The sequence below is a fragment of the Bacillus rossius genome, chromosome 3 (genome assembly GCF_032445375.1).
Source record: "Bacillus rossius redtenbacheri isolate Brsri chromosome 3, Brsri_v3, whole genome shotgun sequence".
NCBI lineage: Eukaryota > Metazoa > Arthropoda > Insecta > Phasmatodea > Bacillidae > Bacillus > Bacillus rossius.
In genome coordinates this window covers 112,826,211-112,848,952 of record NC_086332.1, presented here as the reverse complement: position 1 = coordinate 112,848,952, position 22,742 = coordinate 112,826,211, and the positions used below count along the sequence as shown (strand labels likewise).

At 40.6% G+C, this 22,742-nt stretch overlaps 1 protein-coding gene across 1 annotated transcript in view; it reads left to right on the top strand.

Annotated features, from left to right (window-relative positions):
• Window positions 1–22,742, top strand: part of LOC134531360 (trypsin-4-like) — a 178,056-nt gene that overhangs the window by 76,258 nt on the left and 79,056 nt on the right. The window contains exon 4 of the mRNA XM_063367059.1: window positions 4,076–4,164. Coding sequence (XP_063223129.1) covers window positions 4,076–4,164 — 89 coding nt within the window. The remainder of the gene's footprint in view (window positions 1–4,075; window positions 4,165–22,742) is intronic.

Genomic DNA, 22,742 nt, shown 5'->3' with positions numbered 1-22,742 from the left:
AGTTGGGAGCTCCTGGGTTATTATTAGCCAGGGGCGCATGCGCCCCCAGGGGCGGGCGACTTCACGTCAGCCCAGCCACAGCTGCCCAGGCAGCCACAGTTAAGACAGAAGTGGGCAGACGAGCCAGTAAACCGGCTCGAACTGCTGGCTCTCGAGGCGAAAGGCAGCCTGACGTTGCGCCATCTTCATCTTCCTTCTTCAGGTCAACAGCAGTACTTTTCAAGCCAGGGTGGGGGGAGGGAACCAACCTCGCCACCCAAAATCCCCGAGACGGTTTAAGGTCGCGCCGCTCGAGGCTACTGCTGCCACAGCTACAGCAGCCCCAGCTGAAGGTTCCTGATGTCTTCCTTCAGAGTTCCGATGCATTTCAATTCCGTTGCGCGCGCAGCAGTTCACAGCTCCGCAAGTTCCAGCCCGCAGTTCGTCCACACTTCGCATTTTTTCAGCACATCGAGCTCCCCTGCGGGCCTTCGCCGACGAAGCTGCTTCCTGCCGCGCGCCGAGCTGCATTCAGGCTACCTTTCACACCGACAGCCGTGATAACGACTCCACAGGCCGGCCATTGGTCCGCGGACTGCTATTGGTTATTCACAGCCACCCCAGCGAGATTGCAACTCTCGAGCTGGGCTCCCGTATCCGCCACCCGCGGGACGCGGTCGGTAGCAGTTGGCGCTGCTAGGCCGCCCCCAGCACGCACACAAAACCAACACGCACTGCCAGCCTTCGGTTACCCAATAGGTCGCAGGGAACTCCCAGCCAACAGCCCGCGAGAGAGATGCGCACGCCCCGAGAGACGACCACCGACCGCCTGCAGAAGCATTGGCTGGGCCGGTTTATATAGTCCGCCGGGGCCCGACCGAGGAACAGTCTGGATACCCGCAGCGGAAGTACGTCATTTTGGTAGTTCCGGACGAAGCCCGCGAAGCCGGGCGGAGTCGAAGCGGCCCGAGCGGCCCCGACGCATTGCCGTCCGGCGCGCAGCAATCGAACATTGCGCGCCCCTGTGCTGCGGGTGGTATCCATCAGATAGCCAGGGGCGCTGCCTGGTAGTCGTATAGTTACGCAGTGCGAAACTGCGTAACAGTGCATTCCTAAATTATTTTGTTGCCGTCCATTATCGAGGTTCTTACCTTGCTGTCCATTACCGAGGTTATTTTCTTGTTTCCCAATCCAAATGGTCTCTCCTATACGTCAATTCCTGAGATTATTTACTTGTTCATTCCTGAGCTTATTCCATAGTTTTCTATTCTCGTGGTTTTTCCCTTATTGTTTATTCCCAAGGTTTTACTTTTTTTTATCTATGTCTAAAGAACTTTTCTTGCTGTCCATTTTCTAGGATCTTCCCTTGGTGTCCATTTCCGAGGTATTTCCCTTGTTGTCTATTACCGAGGTTCTTTCCATGTTTCCTAGTTCAAATGTTCTTCCCTTATTGTCAATTCCCAAGGTTCTTTACTTATCTATTACTGAAGTTCTTCCATTGTTTTTTATTCTCGTGGATTTTCCCTTGTTGTTTATTCACAATTTTTTTCTTATTGCCTATTTCTAAAGATCTCATTCTTGCTGTCCATTTTGAGGTTCTTCCTTTGCTGTCAATTTCCGAGGCATTTACCTTGTTGTCCAATCCAAAGATTCTTCCCTTGTTGTCATTTCACAATTTTCTCCCCTTCTTATCCAATCCAAATGTTCTTCACTTGTCAATTTCAATGGTTCTTCCCTTGCTGTCAGTCCCCGAAGTTCTTCTTTTGTTGTCCATTCCCGATGTTCTTTCCTTGTTGTCCATTCCAGAGGTTCTTCAATGACAACCAGCGAAATACAGCAATATTTTGTGTCTAAGATATTTTGTTAAATCATGCTTGTATTCACTTCTCATCTACAGAAAATATATCTTAAAACACCCAATATCAATATAAGTTGTACAAAACTGGGAAATAATTAAATTTACTATTCTCAGATAAACGTTTTTCCTACCTTTACAAAAGATTCCTTTGGAAACCAGTTTACAATATATAGTTTGTAATACAGCAAAAGAAAAAACATTGTTATTTAGTACAAAAATGGCTATGGTTATTTTTTAATAAATTAAATACATATTTCGAGATATTAATAAGTATTTCTTCCAAAAACTGGCATATATTTTTACTTTTTAATTGAGGTTACATTCGAGCATAATTTTCAAAACCATGGTAAAGTTAAATCTAATACTCAACAATTTAATTGAATTTATTTTTGAAGTTATACTTCTTTAGGCACGTTATGAAAAAATGATGAGAGTGAAATTTTAAGATGCGCGCGCATCACTGTAACACAAAATTAACAGGTTGAAGCTGCGCGCGCACCATGTGACGACATTTCCACAGGAAGATGGCGGACGCACGTGTATGAACATAAACCCACATTAGGGGACATACAAAACGTATTGGTGTGCCAAATGAAACTTTATGATAGTGAAAATACCATGGAATTTATTTTGGTAAACTAAAATAGTTATAGTAAAGAGTAAATTCCAAGGTTTAAAAAAAAACACATTATTTTGGTATTACTTCAAATATAACACACATTTTCCCCGTAACCTTCTGTCAGAGCAGTGGTTATACTGCGCGGTCAATATGCTGAAAGAACGTGGTTCAAAATTCGGCGGTAGATATTTAATTTTAATTTTTTTGAAGTTATAGTTCTTTAGGCGTGTTATGAAAAAAATGATGAGCGTGAAGTTTTAAGATGCGCGCGCATCACTGTAACACAAAATTAACAGGTTGAAGCTGCCCGCTAAACCGCTCATTAAGTCTCGAAAAAAAGCTACCAATAAAATATAAATAGAACCTCTATTAGTTGTGCATGTTGGCATGCTCGTCGCCTCTGATCACTGTTTTCATTATTATATTATTTATCCACATGTTTCTAGTTTCTACATTCACAACACGTGTTTTAGTTTCATACAAGTGCGAATTATATTTGTGCTAATAAATTATATTCAGTAATGATTTAAATTGAATATTTTGATTAATATTATTTTATATTCGTAAATATAAGTAAAAAAAAATGTGCCTTTATACATTTCAAGTGCTCCAATATAATTAATGTTAACTATCCGTATGTATTACTAATTGATATAAATTAAAATATTATTATTTAATATAATTAATACTAAGTATTATTAAGTTATCAATGTTAAATATTTATTATTATGTTATTTAATATTTACAGAATAAAGAAATAAATTTAATAAAACATTTAATAAAAAAATTGTAATAAAAATTAAAATCGAACATCAAATTAAAATATTAATTTTTGATATTTATTATTGAATAGAATAAATAATAACAATTTATCAAAATTAATGAACAAATTTAATGAAAGCTTTTTGATAAATATGAAACGTGAATATTAAATTAAGAAAATAATAAATATTTAAAAAATGAAAAAAAAAACTTAAATTAAATTTTTGAATTTATTATTAAATTTATTTATTTTCTTTAAAAATATTAAATAACCAATAATAAATATTTTAAATCAAGAATCTTATACTATTTAGTACAAATAATGTCATATATATTTATTATTCTCTAAATTTTATTTATTTAATTTTTCAAATTTAAACTGAACTTTATTGACTGTGTTGGCAATCTTTTTCCAGCCCTTTTATTATTTTATTGTAATTAATTATTTGCATGCAATTAAAAAATATTTTTAATGATGCCAAAGAAGTATAACAACTCACGCGCGTACATAAGTACACGCACCCAATTTTTTTATTATCCTTATTTATGTGCGCAGTTAATTCTGGGAAGCTATTCAGGGAACGGTTTACAAATAACTTTAACTATTGAAGTTACTGAGAATATACAGAGCATACATATCCGGGTAAGAATTCAAACTCATTATAACTGCGAACACTATTTTGTAGTGTTACCGTTGTCTTCATGTAAATGTAGAAATTTACAAAAATCTGTAATATTACATAAATATATCTATTCCATTTACAAAAAAAATTACAGTGTACTTGGTCCCGAAGTTTTTTCAGTGGCAATACAAAAAATAAAACACTTGCAGAACGCAGCGCCACGTCGTGTTGCAGGTGTCGGTGCGCAGGAACAACAAGCATGTGTGTGGGGGTGCCATCCTCACCCGCAGCTTCGTCATCACGGCAGGACACTGCGTGGACGGGTGAGTAGCTCCCGAGCAGCAGGTCTCTGCACCGAGAGACAGGTTGCACATGTGGCATGAGTAGTATAGAAAAGGGGCTCCATGGACTGGCACTGGCGCGTGGTGCCTGGTGCAGACCGACATCTTGGATTTTGACGTCACGGCGGCCATATTGGACTACAAAATTCCTCACAATTCCTCAAAAATGACTCAAAACTACTCAAAAATTAGTTTTGAGGAAAAATTTCTCGTTTTCTCCCTCAAAAATTCAAAAATTAGGATTTCGTAAAACCTCATTAGTCTTTTGCCTTAGAAAGAACACAAAATCCTAAAAGATGCTTAAGCATCCATGTCTACAGCCTCCGATAAGCATCTGACGTCATCTAGGATTATGACGTCACCACTGCAATTTACGTTACGGCAGCCATCATGAATTTTTTATTTATTATCCTATTTTAATAAAACAAATTTAAAATTCATAAAAAATTTAATTAAAATAATTCTAATAAAATAATAATTTAAAAACCCTGTTGCAAATATCGTTACGACCACCATTTTAAATTCCATAAATGTTGCATGTTTCGTTACGCCCGTCATCTTAAATGATTACGATGTCACCGTTATACGTTTTGTTATGACCGCCATATTTGATTCTAGACCGTTGCACTTTTCGTTACGGCCACCATCTTTAAAAACCGCAACTTTTATGCTAGAACATCTGAAAAAAATTAAAAAATTAAAAAAAATTATATTAATTAAATTTTAATAAAATTCTATTTATAAACGCACTTAGGCCTTGAAGTCCTCGGTTCGAACCTGGTAAGATCAAAATAATAAAAAAACTGACAGAACCTTCCTCCACAGAAGCCACCTGTAGACTGACCTCCCACCACCAATACCAAGGTATATATCATCAGCTGGTATGACGTCATGTCCGCCATTTTGTCTTCGTCCACCGCAGGCCACCATTGTGTTTTCGTCTGCTAGAGTGTCTGATGCCATGTTAGTGTAATTTTCTGTTCATACCTTTGACTTCGACTGTTGGCATTGAATTTTGACCGTGACCTTGGATTTGACATTTATATTGAACTTTGACCTTGACTTTGACCTGTACCTTGAAATTTGACTTTGACCTTGACCTTTAAATTTGATATTGACCTTGATCTTTGAACTTGAACTATAAATTTGACTGACCTTGACGACCATCATGGATCCGACATTTTGTGTTCAGTACATGCTACCAGGAGCTACCACTTGCTAGAGGACATTGACACCATCTTGTTTTCGTCTGCTGGTGGACACCATCTTGTGTGTGCACTCGTCTTATAGAGTGCATTGCCATCATGCTAGTTTTATTCTAACCTGCTAGAGTGCAGTAATCATTATTATTACTGAGGTGCCCGCCATCTGTAAATTTGGGCGCCATCTTGGAATCGTGTAATTATTTATCTATAAATCCGGGAAAAATCCCAAAAATCATCAAAACAATCACTCATTAAATTCCTGATTAATTAGATCGACTATACACTTGGTAAGATACATGGACAATTAACAAACTGAAATAATTTCAGGTTCGGGAAAATAAAACACCGCAAGTTCTTTTAAAAACAAAAATTTTATTATATCAATTTTACACTACTACAAGTACAAAAAAAACACAGACAAATTACTAAAGTCTTGAGCATTTTCGATCTTAAAAGTCATCTTATTATATGGATTAAGTCCTTTACACGACTTTGAATGTCTTTTCAGAGCATTTCCACATGACAGTTGATTACCAAAGTTTTCACACAGAGAAGAATTATCAATTTCATTGAAAGGACAGTGATATATTTCATGATGTCTTCATGTTTTATGCATACAAATGCCTTGTCGCAGTATATACAGCTTGAATCTGATGAATGTACAGCCAGTCTATCACAATTCCTGAGGTGTCTTTTAAATCTCCCATAGTGTATAAAGTGGCTACAACAGTGGCGTAGCCAGGATTTGTGTATGGGGGGTGTTAAGACGCATGCGCCCCCCCCCCCCCGTATTAAAGCGGGGGGTCCGGGTGTCCTCCCCCGGAAAAATTTGGATTTTAATGTGTAAAATAGTGCTATTTTAGCAGTTTTCGGTACTTAAATTTAAATATTGTAGGTAATGATAAAAATTTTATTAATTTAAAAATGAAATTTGTTTGAGTGATGAATAAGAAATTAATTAAAGATTTGGTGCTAAGGGGGGGGGGGGGGTTGAACCCCTAACCCCCCCCCCCCCCCTGGCTACGCCCCTGGGCTACAACACCTATTGCACTGATATTTAATGCGTTCAGAGTTATTATTACAATTGTGTATTACACAATCACGTAATTTCAAGTTTTTGATTTTGTCACAGTACGTACAGTGGGGTGTATGGAACGCCGTCAGATGCCGCTTCCTTTATCGCTGTCACTAGCACTGTTGTCAACCATTGTAAATTCGTTGAAATGTTAACTTCTGAAGCCTTCCAGTTCTGCACTGTGGAAGATGTTGCATAGGTTGAAATCTCCTGCTGTTCTGAGAGAGTAGGTGTAGTTGTTGAGGACGTTGTCATCGGATCTGCACTGTTGATAGTAGGCCTTACATCCAGGTCAGTGTTAGTAGTGGTAATGATACCATCGATTTCTCAAAAACTGCTAGATACTGGTCTATTATTATGTTATTCAAATCTAACTACCCGATCAGCACAGCACCGCAGCCAGAGACTGACTGAACGTCTTATCGTCTGGACCCCACTTATATATTCTCATTGGCTGGTTCAATATATGTGTCAAAACAACAACCATGCTCATTATGCTTGCACTTAACTTTCTCGGAGAATATTTATAATGACGATGTAAGCTATTGAGACGTGAAATTAGTTTAATGCACTTGTTGCACTGAAATAGTATTCTTTGAGCATTACTCGAACAACCACTTCTTTCATGTCTGCGCGCACATGAAGTGGTAGTGAATGCTGCACTGCAGTATTTGCACTGACGCGATAAATGTTCGTAGTTATTTGAAGTCTGCAATGATGTTGGTGAAACTTCATCCGATGGAACAGCACAAGTCGATGCGGGTATCAGAGACACCGTCGAAATGTCTGCAGTTGAAGGTACCGATAACGTCGGGATCTCCGAGTCTGCCGACACCGCGGTCATTGATCGCTCCGCTGTCATCGTCGTCGCTGACGACAGGGTTCCCGTAGTCGATGGTACAACCTCCATCGAATTCGACGTTAAAGTCGGTAAAAATGCCATCGAGTTCTCAAGAACATGTAGTTACGTGGCTTATGCACCAATTTTTTTCCTAACCTAACTAAAAACTAAGTGTGTTTGGGAGGGGTCCGGGTTAGGGAGGGAGACTAAGTGCGTCTCAGGCCGAAGCCTATCACGCCTTAGTCATGCTGGGATTAGCCATGCAGGGAGAGGGTAGCATGCATCATGTGCTAGGAGGGGATTGGCCAGCCATGGCAGCGATTGCTGCCATGACTAACTCCCCTCACTCTTATCTCTAGTCTAAACTACTAATTAAGTTGGGCCCAGGTAAAACCTGAATAGACACAGGGAAAACCCTGGGCACTTTCATGCGGGATGCAAGTTTGCATGCATTAAATGTAGGAAAGTACAGGAGACAGAGGATGGTCTGGATGAAGAGTTTGCCAGAGTAGAAAGATTCTACCATGCGGGGGTTGGGCACTTGGACTCGAGGTCCGCTTTGGTGTCTTCTTCGGGACTGGAATTTGATGGCCTGGGACGCAAGCGCCCCTGGTGGTGAGTGTAACACGAAACACTCACATCCGCTCCAGACAGCAGCACCTATAACTAAAAGAAAGAAAATTAATCATCCTACAAACTAAACTAATTTTATTAAATGCATGTTGCGCGTGATGACATGCATTAACGGTACTTTAACTAAGCATAACTAAAACTATGTTTTTGGTTTTTGATTTTTTAGATTTTTTTAAATATATATTATATAACATAATATAGGCTAAAGTAATTATATTAACGTCTATTCACTAGTTATTGTGGAAGAACTGTCGGTGTCTAGGTTTAGCTTATGCACCAGATGAGACAAACTAGCTGACCCTTACACCGTCGTCGTCAGTAACAAACTGAAAGCCCCGCCGTCTGAGGACTCGCTTATTTACATGAAACCGACGGAATCATATGCTAGTCAAATCAAGAACCATTTACTATAATACACGAGTCAAAACAACATTTCAAAAAGAAGCACATATGATCGAAAAAATTCGAAGCAGTGTGATACGTTCTCGTTTCATTAATTCGATCTCAACAATATAAGCAAGACTCCAAGAGCTCCAAAGCTCATGCAGCTCCAAAATACCAACAGCTCTAATGCTCCAACAGTTCTAAATGTTCCAATGCTCCAAAAGCTCCAACAGCTCCTAAAGCTCCATAGCTCCAAAGAGTCAACAGCTCCATCAGCTCCAATGATCTAGATAATTTATAAGTTATCAATCGGTACCCGCGTTTCTAGCAGAAGGTGACATTAACGCCAAGCATACAGACTGGAACTGTCGACGTAACATGGCAAACGGCTTTGTGTAACGAAGCACGAGTCTACTAAAAACTACCAAATATATGCTCCCTCAGAGCCAACTCACGACAGTGGAGCAATAAGGCTCACCCCAGATATTTTAGATATCGTCCTAAACAAGAGAGTTCACACGGGATTCGAACTCAAAGTCGTACACGAAATGTCATCTGATCACTTTCCAGCCCACTTAATATTCAATGACGTGGATACTGCCATCAATCCGCCGAGAAAATCTAAAGACTACAAAAAAGCAGACTGGAGAGGTTTTCAGGCAAGACTAATTGACAATTTACCTGCAGCCGATGCTGCTAACTTTGAACTAAAGAAAATATAGATTCAACAGTAATTGAACTTACAGAACAAATTTAGCTTGCAATGAACTCGTGCATTCCAGAAAAGGAGGTTAATTTTAAGCAGGACGAGCTGCCGTTGTATATTAGAGATTTAATTACCCAGAAAAAAAGATTAAGGCATGAATTCAGGAGACGTCGACAACGGGATATTAAACGGCGCATTAATGAGTTACAAAAAGTAATTTCCGATAAAATAGCACTATGGAGGAGTAGCCTATGGAACGAGAAAGTTTCGAAGCTCCAGGTGCAAGATAATAGCACCTGGAATATGACAAAGCTGTTTCTCCGTAAAACAGAGAAAATACCTTCGCTGCAGACCCCCACTGGTGTCGCATTCACCCCGATCGATAAAGCCCAGGCATTCGCGAATACTCTAGAATTAGCTTTCTCACCAAATCTCGAGCCCTGCGACCCGCGATTTACCGCTGAAGTTTATAGGGAAATTAGACTTAAATTAAATCAACCCCTAACCACAGAGCCTTTTTTAACTCAATCGCAGGAAGATAAACAAGCTATTAAACGTATGAAACCCCGTAAGGCCCCTGGAAACGATGGAATCCAGGCAATTGTACTTAATAAGCTGCCAGAAGAAATCCTTGAGTATCTGGCAGCCCTAATAAATCCTATATTTAATTTACAATACTTCCCCTCGCAATGGAAAGAAGCGAACGTAAAAGTTTAAAAAACTTGGCAAAGATAAAACCCTCCCACAAAACTATAGACCTTTTAGTTTACTGAATATATTATCAAAGGTGGCTGAGTATATCATTCTTCAAAGACTCAACACACACATTAAAAATAATAACGTATTGCCTAGCGAACAGTTTGGTTTCCGTGGAAAACATTCAACAACACATCAACTAGTTAGAATGACAGAATTAATAATTGATGTGTTTACCTGGAACCATTATAGTATAGCAACTTTTATAGACGTTGAAAAAGCATTCTATAAAGTCTTCCATGCGGGATTAATATATAAACTTTACAAAGCAGGTTTCCCCGACTGTTATATAAAACTACTTGCCTCATATTTAAGTGAAAGGTCATTTAGAGTCACGACTGAAGGGGCTCAGTCAGATGTAAAACAAATTAAAGCAGGGGTCCCGCAAGGCAGTATTCTAGGGCCTGTACTATTTTTATTTACGATACGCTAAGACCCGAACATAGATATATACAATTTGGATTATATGCAGACGACACGGTTCTGTCCAGTAGGTCAAAAAACTTAAATTTGGCAGCAGAAAGGATGCTAACCGCATTAAACCTATTTGAAAATTGGTGCACAAAATGGCGAATTAAAGTAAATCCGACAAAGTCAGACCCCATAGTATTCACGCGTAAACATCTACCAGAACTAGAAATTAGACCACGCCTAACACTTTTCGATGTTGTAATATCACATAAAAATATAGTTAAATATCTAGGAGTACATATGGATAGAAAACTATTTTGGCGCGATCATATAGAACTAAAAAGAAAGGCTGCCTTCGCACGACTCATGACACTCTATCCAGTCATGAGCCGGAGACTAGGGAGCTAAGTAAAAATGGCTTAGTAATATATAAAGCGTTAATTATTAAGCCCATTATAACATACTAGCTGAAGTACCCAGCGTTGCCCGGGCTGAACACGGTGAAGGGGAATTGTTTAGAGATCAGATGTAGTAAGTAATGGTCTTCTTAATTTGAATGTCAAGTGTGCAAAATAATTTATATCACTTTCAGATCCCGACAGACGTTGTTCTGCCAGTTTATAGTTATTTACCTGGTCTGTATGTAATCTAGACTCTATAAAGCAATATAGAAAAAAAAACTGAAAAATAAGGGATTAATAATATTGAAAAGATTCCATTATCTAGCTAATGCTCAGCATGCATTGCAATGCCTCATTCAGTTTGGTTTTGTAATATGTTTGAAGTAGTTACACATATACAAATAATCTATCCATGTCTCTAAATATATATTTATCTCTATCTACATCTATAGTCCCATATATCTATGTATCTCTATCTGTATTTATCTCTTTACATCTACATATATACCTCACACTATCTATATGTATTCTATATGAGGGTACTGATTGCTTTGTTGTTAATATCACACAGGTTTTTTTTTACTTGCATGGGAAAATCAAGAATGATAAGGCATCTAGTGCGTGGCAACAATGTTAATAGGCAATAGGAAATAAACTTCTAGCACCTGCGGCATTGTCAACACACACTTCGTACGTGTACTGCATGTTGTATCTAACCCCCTCCAACGCATTTGATTCTAAATTAGACTTTTAGTAAGGATCCCTAATGTTATTGATAATATAATATAGCCTATAGCCTTCCTCGATAAATGTACTATCCAACACTGAAAGCATTTTTCAAATCGGACCAGTGGTTCCTGAGATTAGCGCGTTCAAACAAACAAACAAACAAACAAACTCTTCAGCTTTATAATATTAGTATAGATGCGGCACCAGTGTGGGCAACAGCAGCTGAGAGCAACTTGATAAAGTTGCAGCGAATACAGAAAAAGTGCATTCGTATCGCGACAGATGCGCCTGTGTACTGCCCCGTCAGGGCTATGAACAGGGAGCTTAAACTCGAACTCCTGAAAGATTATTATGTCAGGACTGCACAGAAATTCTATGATAAGTGTCACTTGAGTACAAATGTGTATATTTCCTCTCTTGGAGACCACGACCCAGAATTATATCTTAAATATAAAATGCCAATTTCAATACTAGCGCAAAGGCCACCCTAGCTGCTCTGTGATTGACCGATCCAGCTGGCCAATCACGCCGCGTACAGATCCCGGCCCCGCCGTTGCGGACGGACTAACTTCCTACGCGAGTAATACCTTAACTTATATTATTCAACTTATAAATACTAAATAAATAAGTAGGATGTAATTATCCAGCAATGATGAGCCTCGTACAGCGGCGAGTCTGCCCTTGCGGACGGTAAAAAGAAACACCAAATGCGTAGGGTGTCCAATCGATCGCAAACATGGGCATGACTGAGTTGCGGTGCGAGGCGAAGTAATAATTTACAGTGACACATATCATCATTACGTATTTTAAATTTAAATAGCTAGTAGGCTGTATTATACAGAAATGAAGAGCCTCGTACGGGGCGGGTCTGCCTTGCGAGCAGTAAAGTTATACACTACTGTGGCATACTGTCTGCGCACATGGGCATGGCCATGCTAAAGAGCGAGGTGACGACTTAAGTTAATAATTTAACTGCAGATGCCGTGCCATGCCTGGAGGCGCCTGCTTGGGCTATCAGTGAAAGTATATACCGATCGAGTTGGGGGTACCGATACGAGTGGCATGCTGTATGCTAATGGGCGGCGTCCTTCGGAAGTGGCACGCATATAAAACCCCCATTTAATAAAATAATAAAATACGAATGCTCCTTCTTCATTCGCCTTTAAACGTATACGCCGACAATTCTTCCACTATAACAAGTGAATAGACTTTAAAGTAGTTACATTATCCTATATTATAATATATAGTATTAATAAAAACATTATTACTAAAAAAAAAACATAGTTTTAGTTATGCTTATTTAAAGTACCTATTAGGCATGTTAGCACGGCCTCGCCCACGCAACATGCATTTATTGTAATAAGCTCAGTTTATAGGTGCTGCTGTCTGGAGCGGATGTGAGTGTTTCGTGTTACACTCACCACCAGGGGCGCTTGCGTCCCAGGCCATCAAATTCCAGTCCCGAAGAAGACACCAAAGCGGACCTCGAGTCCAAGTGCCCAACCCCCGCATGGTAGAATCTTTCTACTCTGGCAAACTCTTCATCCAGACCATCCTCTGTCTCCTGTACTTTCCTACATTTAATGCATGCAAACTTTCATTCCGCATGAAAGTGACCAGGGTTTTCCCTGTGTCTATTCAGGTTTTACCTGGGCCCAACTTAACTAGTAGTTTAGACTAGAGATAAGAGTGAGGGGAGTTAGTCATGGCGCCAATCGCTGCCATGGCTGGCCAATCCCCTCCTAGCACATGATGCATGCGACCCTCTCCCTGCATGGCTAATCCCAGCATGACTAAGGCGTGATAGGCTTCGGCCTGAGACGCACTTAGTCTCCCTCCCTAACCCGGACCCCTCCCAAACACACTTAGTTTTTAGTTAGGTTAGGAAAAAAATATCGTGAGTTAAAATTGGAACAGCACGTGGCACCGATCGCTCCCACGTATGAAAATCCGTACGTGACCATCGCCGAAATCGTTGCAGGTTACGACGTTTACGAGTAGTATGTAAATGGGGATTCTAAAACAGGCGTCAGGCGGTGGAGCTGTGTGTCCTTTCCGCCATCTTGGATTGTGACGTCACAGCGGCCATTTTTGACTCAAAATTCCTCAAAATTGATTCAAAATTCCTCAAAATTGACTCAAAATGACTCAAAAATTCCCGTTTTCGAGGGAAAAATTCCCGTATCGAGGGAAAATTTCCCGTTTTATTCCGTAAAAATCCCAGCAGCTAGAAATGTCCATATGTAGGCTTAAGCATCCATGTCTACAGCCTCAGATAAGCCTCATCATGGATGTGACCTTGACCTTTGACCTTGACCTTGACCCCGACAGCCATTTTGGATCCGCCATCTTGGATGTCGTAATTGTGTTTTATAGAACATTCCGGCATTGTGTTATCCGCCATTTTGAATTATGACGTCACCGTTGCAATTTTCGTTACGCCCGCCATCTTTAACTTTTTTATTTATTATCCGATTTTAATGGAAAAAATTTTAAAATTCATAAAAAATCCATTTAATAAAATTTTTATAAAAATATTTAAAAAACATACTTTTACGACACGGAGTTCGGAGTCCTCGCTTCGAACACGACGGGTGCAAAAAAAATTAAAAATGGCGACCGATCCTTCCCCCCGCACTGGGTACTGGCATACTGACTCCCATCACTTTTTTCAAATCATATATATCGTCACCTAGTATGACGTCATGTCCGCCATCTTGTCTTCGTTGCTGGAGACCACCATCTTGTTTTCACCCGCTAGAGTGTACCGATACCATGTTAGTATAATTTTCTGGGCACCATACCATTGTCCTCAACTGTTGGCATTAAACTTTGTCATTGACCTTGAACTTTGACCTTGTTCTTGAACTTTGACCTGTCCTTGAACTTTGACCTTGAACTTTGACCTTGACCTTTAAATTTGACCTTGACCTTGAAATTTGACCTTGACCTTAAAATTTTACCGTGACCTTGATCTTTGACTTTTAACCTTGATGAACATCATGGATCCGTCATTGTATGTTCAGTACATGCTACCAGGAGCTACCACATGCTAGCGATCATTGCCATCATCATGTTTTCGTCTGCTGGAGGACACCATCTTGTGTGTACTCGTCTTACCATCATGAAAGTTTTATTATAACCTGATACAGTGCACTTATCATTTATTACTGAGGTGCCCGCCATCTTGAAATCATGTAATTATTTAGTTAGAAATGCGGGGAAAATTCCAAAAGTCACCGAAAAAATCAATAATTAATTTTCAAATTGAATCGATGGATTCCTGTCCACGGTTCGATTCCTGACCAGTGACAGTTGTAACTAATTATTAAATAAATTTTAGATTCTGTTTTCCATTACCTTTCGTGGAGTTAATTAATCATTCACTCTACGAAAAAAACTCAAGCCAATATACCTGACCAACGAATTAATACATTGCCGATTAGCCTATTATGAAAGTCTAATTTTTCAATAAACTGAATAACCTATAAGCCGTTCATGTACAAAACCACACATATAGACCAATTAATTGCCTTCAGTCCATGAGACCGAGTCATGTCATTATCAGACGTATAGACTAGTCATTTCAGGTCCGCATGACCTTCTTCGTTAGCTAATTATATTCAATTAATCCGTCGTGACATTTTTTATACTTACTAAAGGACCAAGTGACCTTAAAAAATATTTTAGTAACACCAAGAGGTTTTTAAACTAGTAAATATTCAATCACTACATTTTGTACTACCAACAATCAACAAAAAAGGAAGCACCGACAACGAAAAGGAAGCACCATCAACGAAAAGGCCGCACCGCCATCGAAAAGGCAGCTCATTTTGAAGCACCGACAACGAAAAGGCAGCACCGCCAACGAAAAGGAAGCACATTTGGAAGCACCGATAAAGAAAAGGCAGCACCGCCAACGAAAAGGAAGCACATTTGGAAGCACCGACAAAGAAAAGGCAGCACCGGCATCGAAAAGGAAGCACATTTAGAAGCACCGACACCGAAAAGGCAGCACCGGCATCGAAAAGGAAGCACATTTGGAAGCACCGACACCGAAAATGCAGCACCGGCATCGAAAAGGAAGCACATTTGGAAGCACCGACAACGAAAAGGCAGCACCGCCAACGAAAAGGAAGCACATTTGGAAGCACCGACAACGAAAAGGCAGCGCCGCCAACGAAAAGGAAGCACATTTGGAAGCACCGACAACGAAAAGGCAGCACTGGCATCGAAAAAGGTACCACATTTGGAAGCACCGACAACGAAAAGGCAGCACATTTGGAAGCACCGACAAAGAAAAGGCCGCACCGTCAACGAAAAGGCAGCGCATTTGAAAGCAACGTCAACGAAAAGGCAGCACCGTCATCGTAAAGGCACGGACCGCTAGACCGGGTCATGACAATATCAGACATATAGACCATAAACTCAGTACGCACAGGAAAAAGGAATGTACACGCAGGAAAACGGAACGTACACGCAGGAAAACGGAATTTACACTCAGGAAAACGGAATGTACACGCAGGAAAACGGAATATACACACAGGAAAACGGAATTTACACTCAGGAAAACGGAACGTACACGCAGGAAAAACGGAATGTACACGCAGGAAAACGGAAGGTACACGCAGTAAAACGGAACGTACACGCAGGAAAAACGGAATGTACACGCAGGAAAACGGAAGGTATACGCAGGAAAACGGAACGTACACGCAGGAAAACGGATCGTTCACGCAGGAAAACGGAATGTTCACGCAGGAAAACGGAATGTACACGCAGGAAAACGGAATTTACACGCAGGAAAACGGAAGGTACACACAGTAAAACTGAACGTACACGCAGGAAAAACGGAACGTACACGCAGGAAAACGGAAGGTACACGCAGGAAAACGGAAGGTACACGCAGGAAAACGGAACGTACACGCAGGAAAACGGAACGTACACACAGGAAACGGAACTTACACGCAGGAAACGGATTGATCACAGTCTCCAAAATTCATTGGCTCCAATATTCATTGACTCCAATATTCATTGGCTCCAATATTCATTTACTCCAATATACATTGACTTCAATATTCATTGGCTTCAATATTCATTGGCTCCATCAGTCATTGTCACCAACAGTCTTTTGGTTCCAAAAGTCTTTTGGCTCTAAATATATTTGGTTAGAATTCTTCGAGTCTAAGAGACTATGAGGTCACATGGCTACGAGTCTAAAATGATCTAGCTATTTACGAGTTATACACGGCTTGCGAGGCTAGAGCTACGAAGCTTCTAGTTCACAAGTTTACGTGACTGCGAGGATACAGGACTACAAGTCTGCATGAGTACTTGACTACGAAGCTACTCGTCTACAAGGCTCCAGTTGCCGTATCTGTCTTCGACGGAATTTTCTCTTTTGTTCCAACTGCTTCATCATCATTATGTTATAAGATTACAAGGCTACTTGCTTACGTAGCTTCAAGTCTACGAGGCTCCATTACATCATGTCTACGCGACTACGAGCCATGAGGTTACGAGACTACGTGAATACGCTTCTTCAAGTTTACCAGACTGCGAGGCTACAGAGCTACGAAGCCTCTAGAAAACGAGTTTACGTGTCTGCATGGATACAGGAGTACAAGTCTGCATGAGTTCTTGACTACGAAGCTACTCGTCTACAAGGCTCCAATTACTACATTTGTCTTCGACGGAATTTTCTATTTTGCTACATCTGCACCATCAGCATTATGTTATAAGATTACAAGGCTACTTGCTTACGTAGCTTCAAGTCTACGAGGCTCCAATGCATCATAACTACGAGACTACGTGCCATGAGGTTACGAGACTATGCGATTGCAAGTCTTCAAGGTTACGTCATCGCGAGGCTATAGAACTACCAAGCTTCCAGAACGTATGGTTACGAGACTGCATGACTAATTGGCGGCGCGGCTACGAAACTTCATGTCTCTAACCGACTACAATAGCACTATTCAGTGGTGAGAGTTAATTTATCTCATGCAAAGGTACTTGCTGCAAGTAGTTCCGCTTTTCAACATCAGATGACGTCACGTGTTGCTTGCAGGTAAATAATATTTATTTCTTATATGCGGGATGCTCACAATCGATCGCATAAGAAGGATGGCTTCGTTAGTCTCCAAGGAGAAGGAAGTTCATCCTTCCTGCTAGTGCTTCTCAGATTTCTCACGGTCCGCCATCTTGGATTGGGACGTTACGGCGACCATCTTTGATGGGTGTGACCTTGACCTTTGACCGAAACCGCAGGAATGATCGCAAGCACTCGGATTAATCATCAAAATATTGATAAGAATAATCAGGAGCACACGGAGAAAACCATCACAATATTGTTAAGAATAATCAGAAGCACACGGAGAAAAACGACACAGGTTTTCTTTGATAACATAAAATTACAGGGAAAAAAATTTTTCTAAAATTAAAAAAAAATAAATTAATAAAAAATTTGAAAAAATTTAAAAATACATAAAATTCTGGCTTGTACTAAAACTCTATCTTTGCTCAACAATGATAAGTTTACAAGCTAGCAGAATCAGTTTATGTATTTTTAAATTTTTTTAAATTTTTTATTTATTTATTTTTTATTTAAATTTTTGTTTTCCCTGTAATTTTATGTTATCAAAGAAAACTTGTGTCGTTTTTCTCCGTGTGCTTCTGATTATTCTTAACAATATTGTGATGGTTTTCTCCGTGTGCTCCTGATTATTCTTATCAATATTTTGATGATTAATCCGAGTGCTTGTATCATTCCTGCGGTTTCGGTCAAAGGTCAAGGTCACACCCATCAAAGATGGTTGCCGTAACGTCGCAATCCAAGATGGCGGACCGTGAGAAATCTGAGAAGCACTAGCAGGAAGGATGAACTTCCTTCTCTTTGGAGACTAACGAAGCCATCCTTCTTATGCGATCGATTGTGAGCATCCCGCATATAAGAAATAAATATTATTTACCTGCAAGCAACACGTGACGTCATCTGATGTTGAAAAGCGGAACTACTTGCAGCAAGTACCTTTGCATGAGATAAATTAACTCTCACCACTGAATAGTGCTATTGTAGTCGGTTAGAGACATGAAGTTTCGTAGCCGCGCCGCCAATTAGTCATGCAGTCTCGTAACCATACGTTCTGGAAGCTTGGTAGTTCTATAGCCTCGCGATGACGTAACCTTGAAGACTTGCAATCGCATAGTCTCGTAACCTCATGGCACGTAGTCTCGTAGTTATGATGCATTGGAGCCTCGTAGACTTGAAGCTACGTAAGCAAGTAGCCTTGTAATCTTATAACATAATGCTGATGGTGCAGATGTAGCAAAAGAGAAAATTCCGTCGAAGACAAATGTAGTAATTGGAGCCTTGTAGACGAGTAGCTTCGTAGTCAAGAACTCATGCAGACTTGTACTCCTGTATCCATGCAGACACGTAAACTCGTTTTCTAGAGGCTTCGTAGCTCTGTAGCCTCGCAGTCTCGTAAACTTGAAGATTCGTATTCACATAGTCTCGTAACCTCATGGCTCGTAGTCGCGTAGACATGATGTAATGGAGCCTCGTAGACTTGAAGCTACGTAAGCAAGTAGCCTTGTAATCTTATAACATAATGCTGATGAAGCAGTTGGAACAAAAGAGAAAATTCCGTCGAAGACAGATACGGCAACTGGAGCCTTGTAGACGAGTAGCTTCGTAGTCAAGTACTCATGCAGACTTGTAGTTCTGTATCCTCGAAGTCACGTAAACTTGTGAACTAGAAGCTTCGTAGCTCTAGCCTCGCAAGCCGTGTATAACTCGTAAATAGCTAGATCATTTTAGACTCGTAGCCATGTGGCCTCATAGTCTCTTAGACTCGAAGAATTCTAACCAAATATATTTAGAGCCAAAAGACTTTTGGAACCAAAAGACTGTTGGTGACAATGACTGATGGAGCCAATGAATATCGAAGCCAATGAATATTGGAGTCAATGTATATTGGAGTAAATGAATATTGGAGCCAATGAATATTGGAGTCAATGAATATTGGAGCCAATGAATTTTGGAGCCTGTGATCAATCCGTTTCCTGCGTGTACATTCCGTTTCCTGTGTGTACGTTCCGTTTTCCTGCGTGTACGTTCCGTTTTCCTGCGTGTACATTCCGTTTTCCTGCGTGTACGTTCCGTTTTCCTGCGTGTACCTTCCGTTTTCCTGCGTGTACGTTCCGTTTTTCCTGCGTGTACGTTCCGTTTTACTGTGTGTACCTTCCGTTTTCCTGCGTGTAAATTCCGTTTTCCTGCGTGTACATTCCGTTTTCCTGCGTGAACATTCCGTTTTCCTGCGTGAACGATCCGTTTTCCTGCGTGTACGTTCCGTTTTCCTGCGTATACCTTCCGTTTTCCTGCGTGTACATTCCGTTTTTCCTGCGTGTACGTTCCGTTTTACTGCGTGTACCTTCCGTTTTCCTGCGTGTACATTCCGTTTTTCCTGCGTGTACGTTCCGTTTTCCTGAGTGTAAATTCCGTTTTCCTGCGTGTACGTTCCGTTTTCCTTCGTGTACATTCCTTTTTCCTGTGCGTACTGAGTTCATGGTCTATATGTCTGATATTGTCATGACCCGGTCTAGCGGTCCGTGCCTTTACGATGACGGTGCTGCCTTTTCGTTGACGTTGCTTTCAAATGCGCTGCCTTTTCGTTGACGGTGCGGCCTTTTCTTTGTCGGTGCTTCCAAATGTGCTGCCTTTTCGTTGTCGCTGCTTCCAAATGTGGTACCTTTTTCGATGCCAGTGCTGCCTTTTCGTTGTCGGTGCTTCCAAATGTGCTTCCTTTTCGTTGGCGGTGCTGCCTTTTCGTTGTCGGTGCTTCCAAATGTGCTTCCTTTTCGTTGGCGGTGCTGCCTTTTCTAGTCGGTGCTTCCAAATGTGCTTCCTTTTCGATGCCGGTGCTGCCTTTTCGGTGTCGGTGCTTCTAAATGTGCTTCCTTTTCGATGCCGGTGCTGCCTTTTCGGTGTCGGTGCTTCCAAATGTGCTTCCTTTTCGTTGGCGGTGCTGCCTTTTCTTTATCGGTGCTTCCAAATGTGCTTCCTTTTCGTTGGCGGTGCTGCCTTTTCGTTGTCGGTGCTTCAAAATGAGCTGCCTTTTCGATGGTGGTGCGGCCTTTTCGTTGATGGTGCTTCCTTTTCGTTGTCGGTGCTTCCTTTTTTGTTGATTGTGCGTAGTACAAAATGTAGTGATTAAATATTTACTAGTTTAAAAACCTCTTGGTGTTACTAAAATATTTTTCAAGGTCACTTGGTCCTTTAGTAAGTATAAAAAATGTCACGACGGATTAATTGAATATAATTAGCTAACGAAGAAGGTCATGCGGACCTGAAATGACTAGTCTATACGTCTGATAATGACATGACTCGGTCTCATGGACTGAAGGCAATTAATTGGTCTATATGTGTGGTTTTGTACATGAACGGCTTATAGGTTATTCAGATTATTGAAAAATTAGACTTTCATAATAGGCTAATCGGCAATGTATTAATTCGTTGGTCAGGTATATTGGCTTGAGTTTTTTTCGTAGAGTGAATGATTAATTAACTCCACGAAAGGTAATGGAAAACAGAATCTAAAATTTATTTAATAATTAGTTACAACTGTCACTGGTCAGGAATCGAACCGTGGACAGGAATCCATCGATTCAATTTGAAAATTAATTATTGATTTTTTCGGTGACTTTTGGAATTTTCCCCGCATTTCTAACTAAATAATTACATGATTTCAAGATGGCGGGCACCTCAGTAATAAATGATTAGTGCACTGTATCAGGTTATAATAAAACTATCATGATGGTAAGACGAGTACACACAAGATGGTGTCCTCCAGCAGACGAAAACATGATGATGGCAATGATCGCTAGCATGTGGTAGCTCCTGGTAGCATGTACTGAACATACAATGACGGATCCATGATGTTCATCAAGGTTAAAAGTCAAAGATCAAGGTCACGGTAAAATTTTAAGGTCAAGGTCAAATTTCAAGGTCAAGGTCAAGGTCAAATTTAAAGGTCAAGGTCAAAGTTCAAGGTCAAAGTTCAAGGACAGGTCAAAGTTCAAGAACAAGGTCAAAGTTCAAGGTCAATGACAAAGTTTAATGCCAACAGTTGAGGACAATGGTATGGTGCCCAGAAAATTATACTAACATGGTATCGGTACACTCTAGCGGGTGAAAACAAGATGGTGGTCTCCAGCAATGAAGACAAGATGGCGGACATGACGTCATACTAGGTGACGATATATATGATTTGAAAAAATTGATGGGAGTCAGTATGCCAGTACCCACTGCGGGGGGAAGGATCGGTCGCCATTTTTAATTTTTTTTGCACCCGTCGGGTTCGAAGCGAGGACTCCGAACTCCGTGTCGTAAAAGTATGTTTTTTAAATATTTTTATAAAAATTTTATTAAATGGATTTTTTATGAATTTTAAAATTTTTTCCATTAAAATCGGATAATAAATAAAAAAGTTAAAGATGGCGGGCGTAACGAAAATTGCAACGGTGACGTCATAATTCAAAATGGCGGATTACACAATGCCGGAATGTTCTAGAAAACACAATTACGACATCCAAGATGGCGGATCCAAAATGGCCATGGGGGTCAAGGTCAAGGTCAAAGGTCAAGGTCACATCCATGATGAGGCTTATCTGAGGCTGTAGACATGGATGCTTAAGCCTACATATGGACATTTCTAGCTGCTGGGATTTTTACGGAATAAAACGGGAAATTTTCCCTCGAAACGGGAATTTTTCCCTCGAAAACGGGAATTTTTGAGTCATTTTGAGTCAATTTTGAGGAATTTTGAGTCAATTTTGAGGAATTTTGAGGAATTTTGAGTCAAAAATGGCCGCTGTACGTCACAATCCAAGATGGCGGAAAGGACACACAGTTCCACCGCCTGACGCCTGTTTTAGAATCCCCATTTACATACTACTTTTACGACATAACCGACGTTTACGAAACCGTAATGAACATTAACGAAGTGATTAACCAATTACATCCGGACCCGATCGACGTAATGATCACCAACTACATAACAGCCAAGGTGATTGCACTCTGCGAGGAAAGTAGGGCCACAGCCGTCATCGACACCGTGCAGCACTAGTGTTCTTCTAAAGCATCACTCCATCTCCTCTCCTCATTGCCAGCATCGAGGTCTTTGCAGCAACTAACATGTCAACGAAAAAATTAATCGTCGACCCATGGATGCTGGAGTCCTCTACGTACATACTTATTGACGATATAAGCAATGAAGAAGACGAGGAAACGTACCTACTCAATTGGTATGCCATCGAGTGCTGCAGAGGACAGGGACGTCGCTGGTCGCGAGACGAGCCATGGGGTCGATCCCCCGAACGTGACCACTCACCAGTAGAGTCTGCCCGTCAAGGGTTTGGAGAG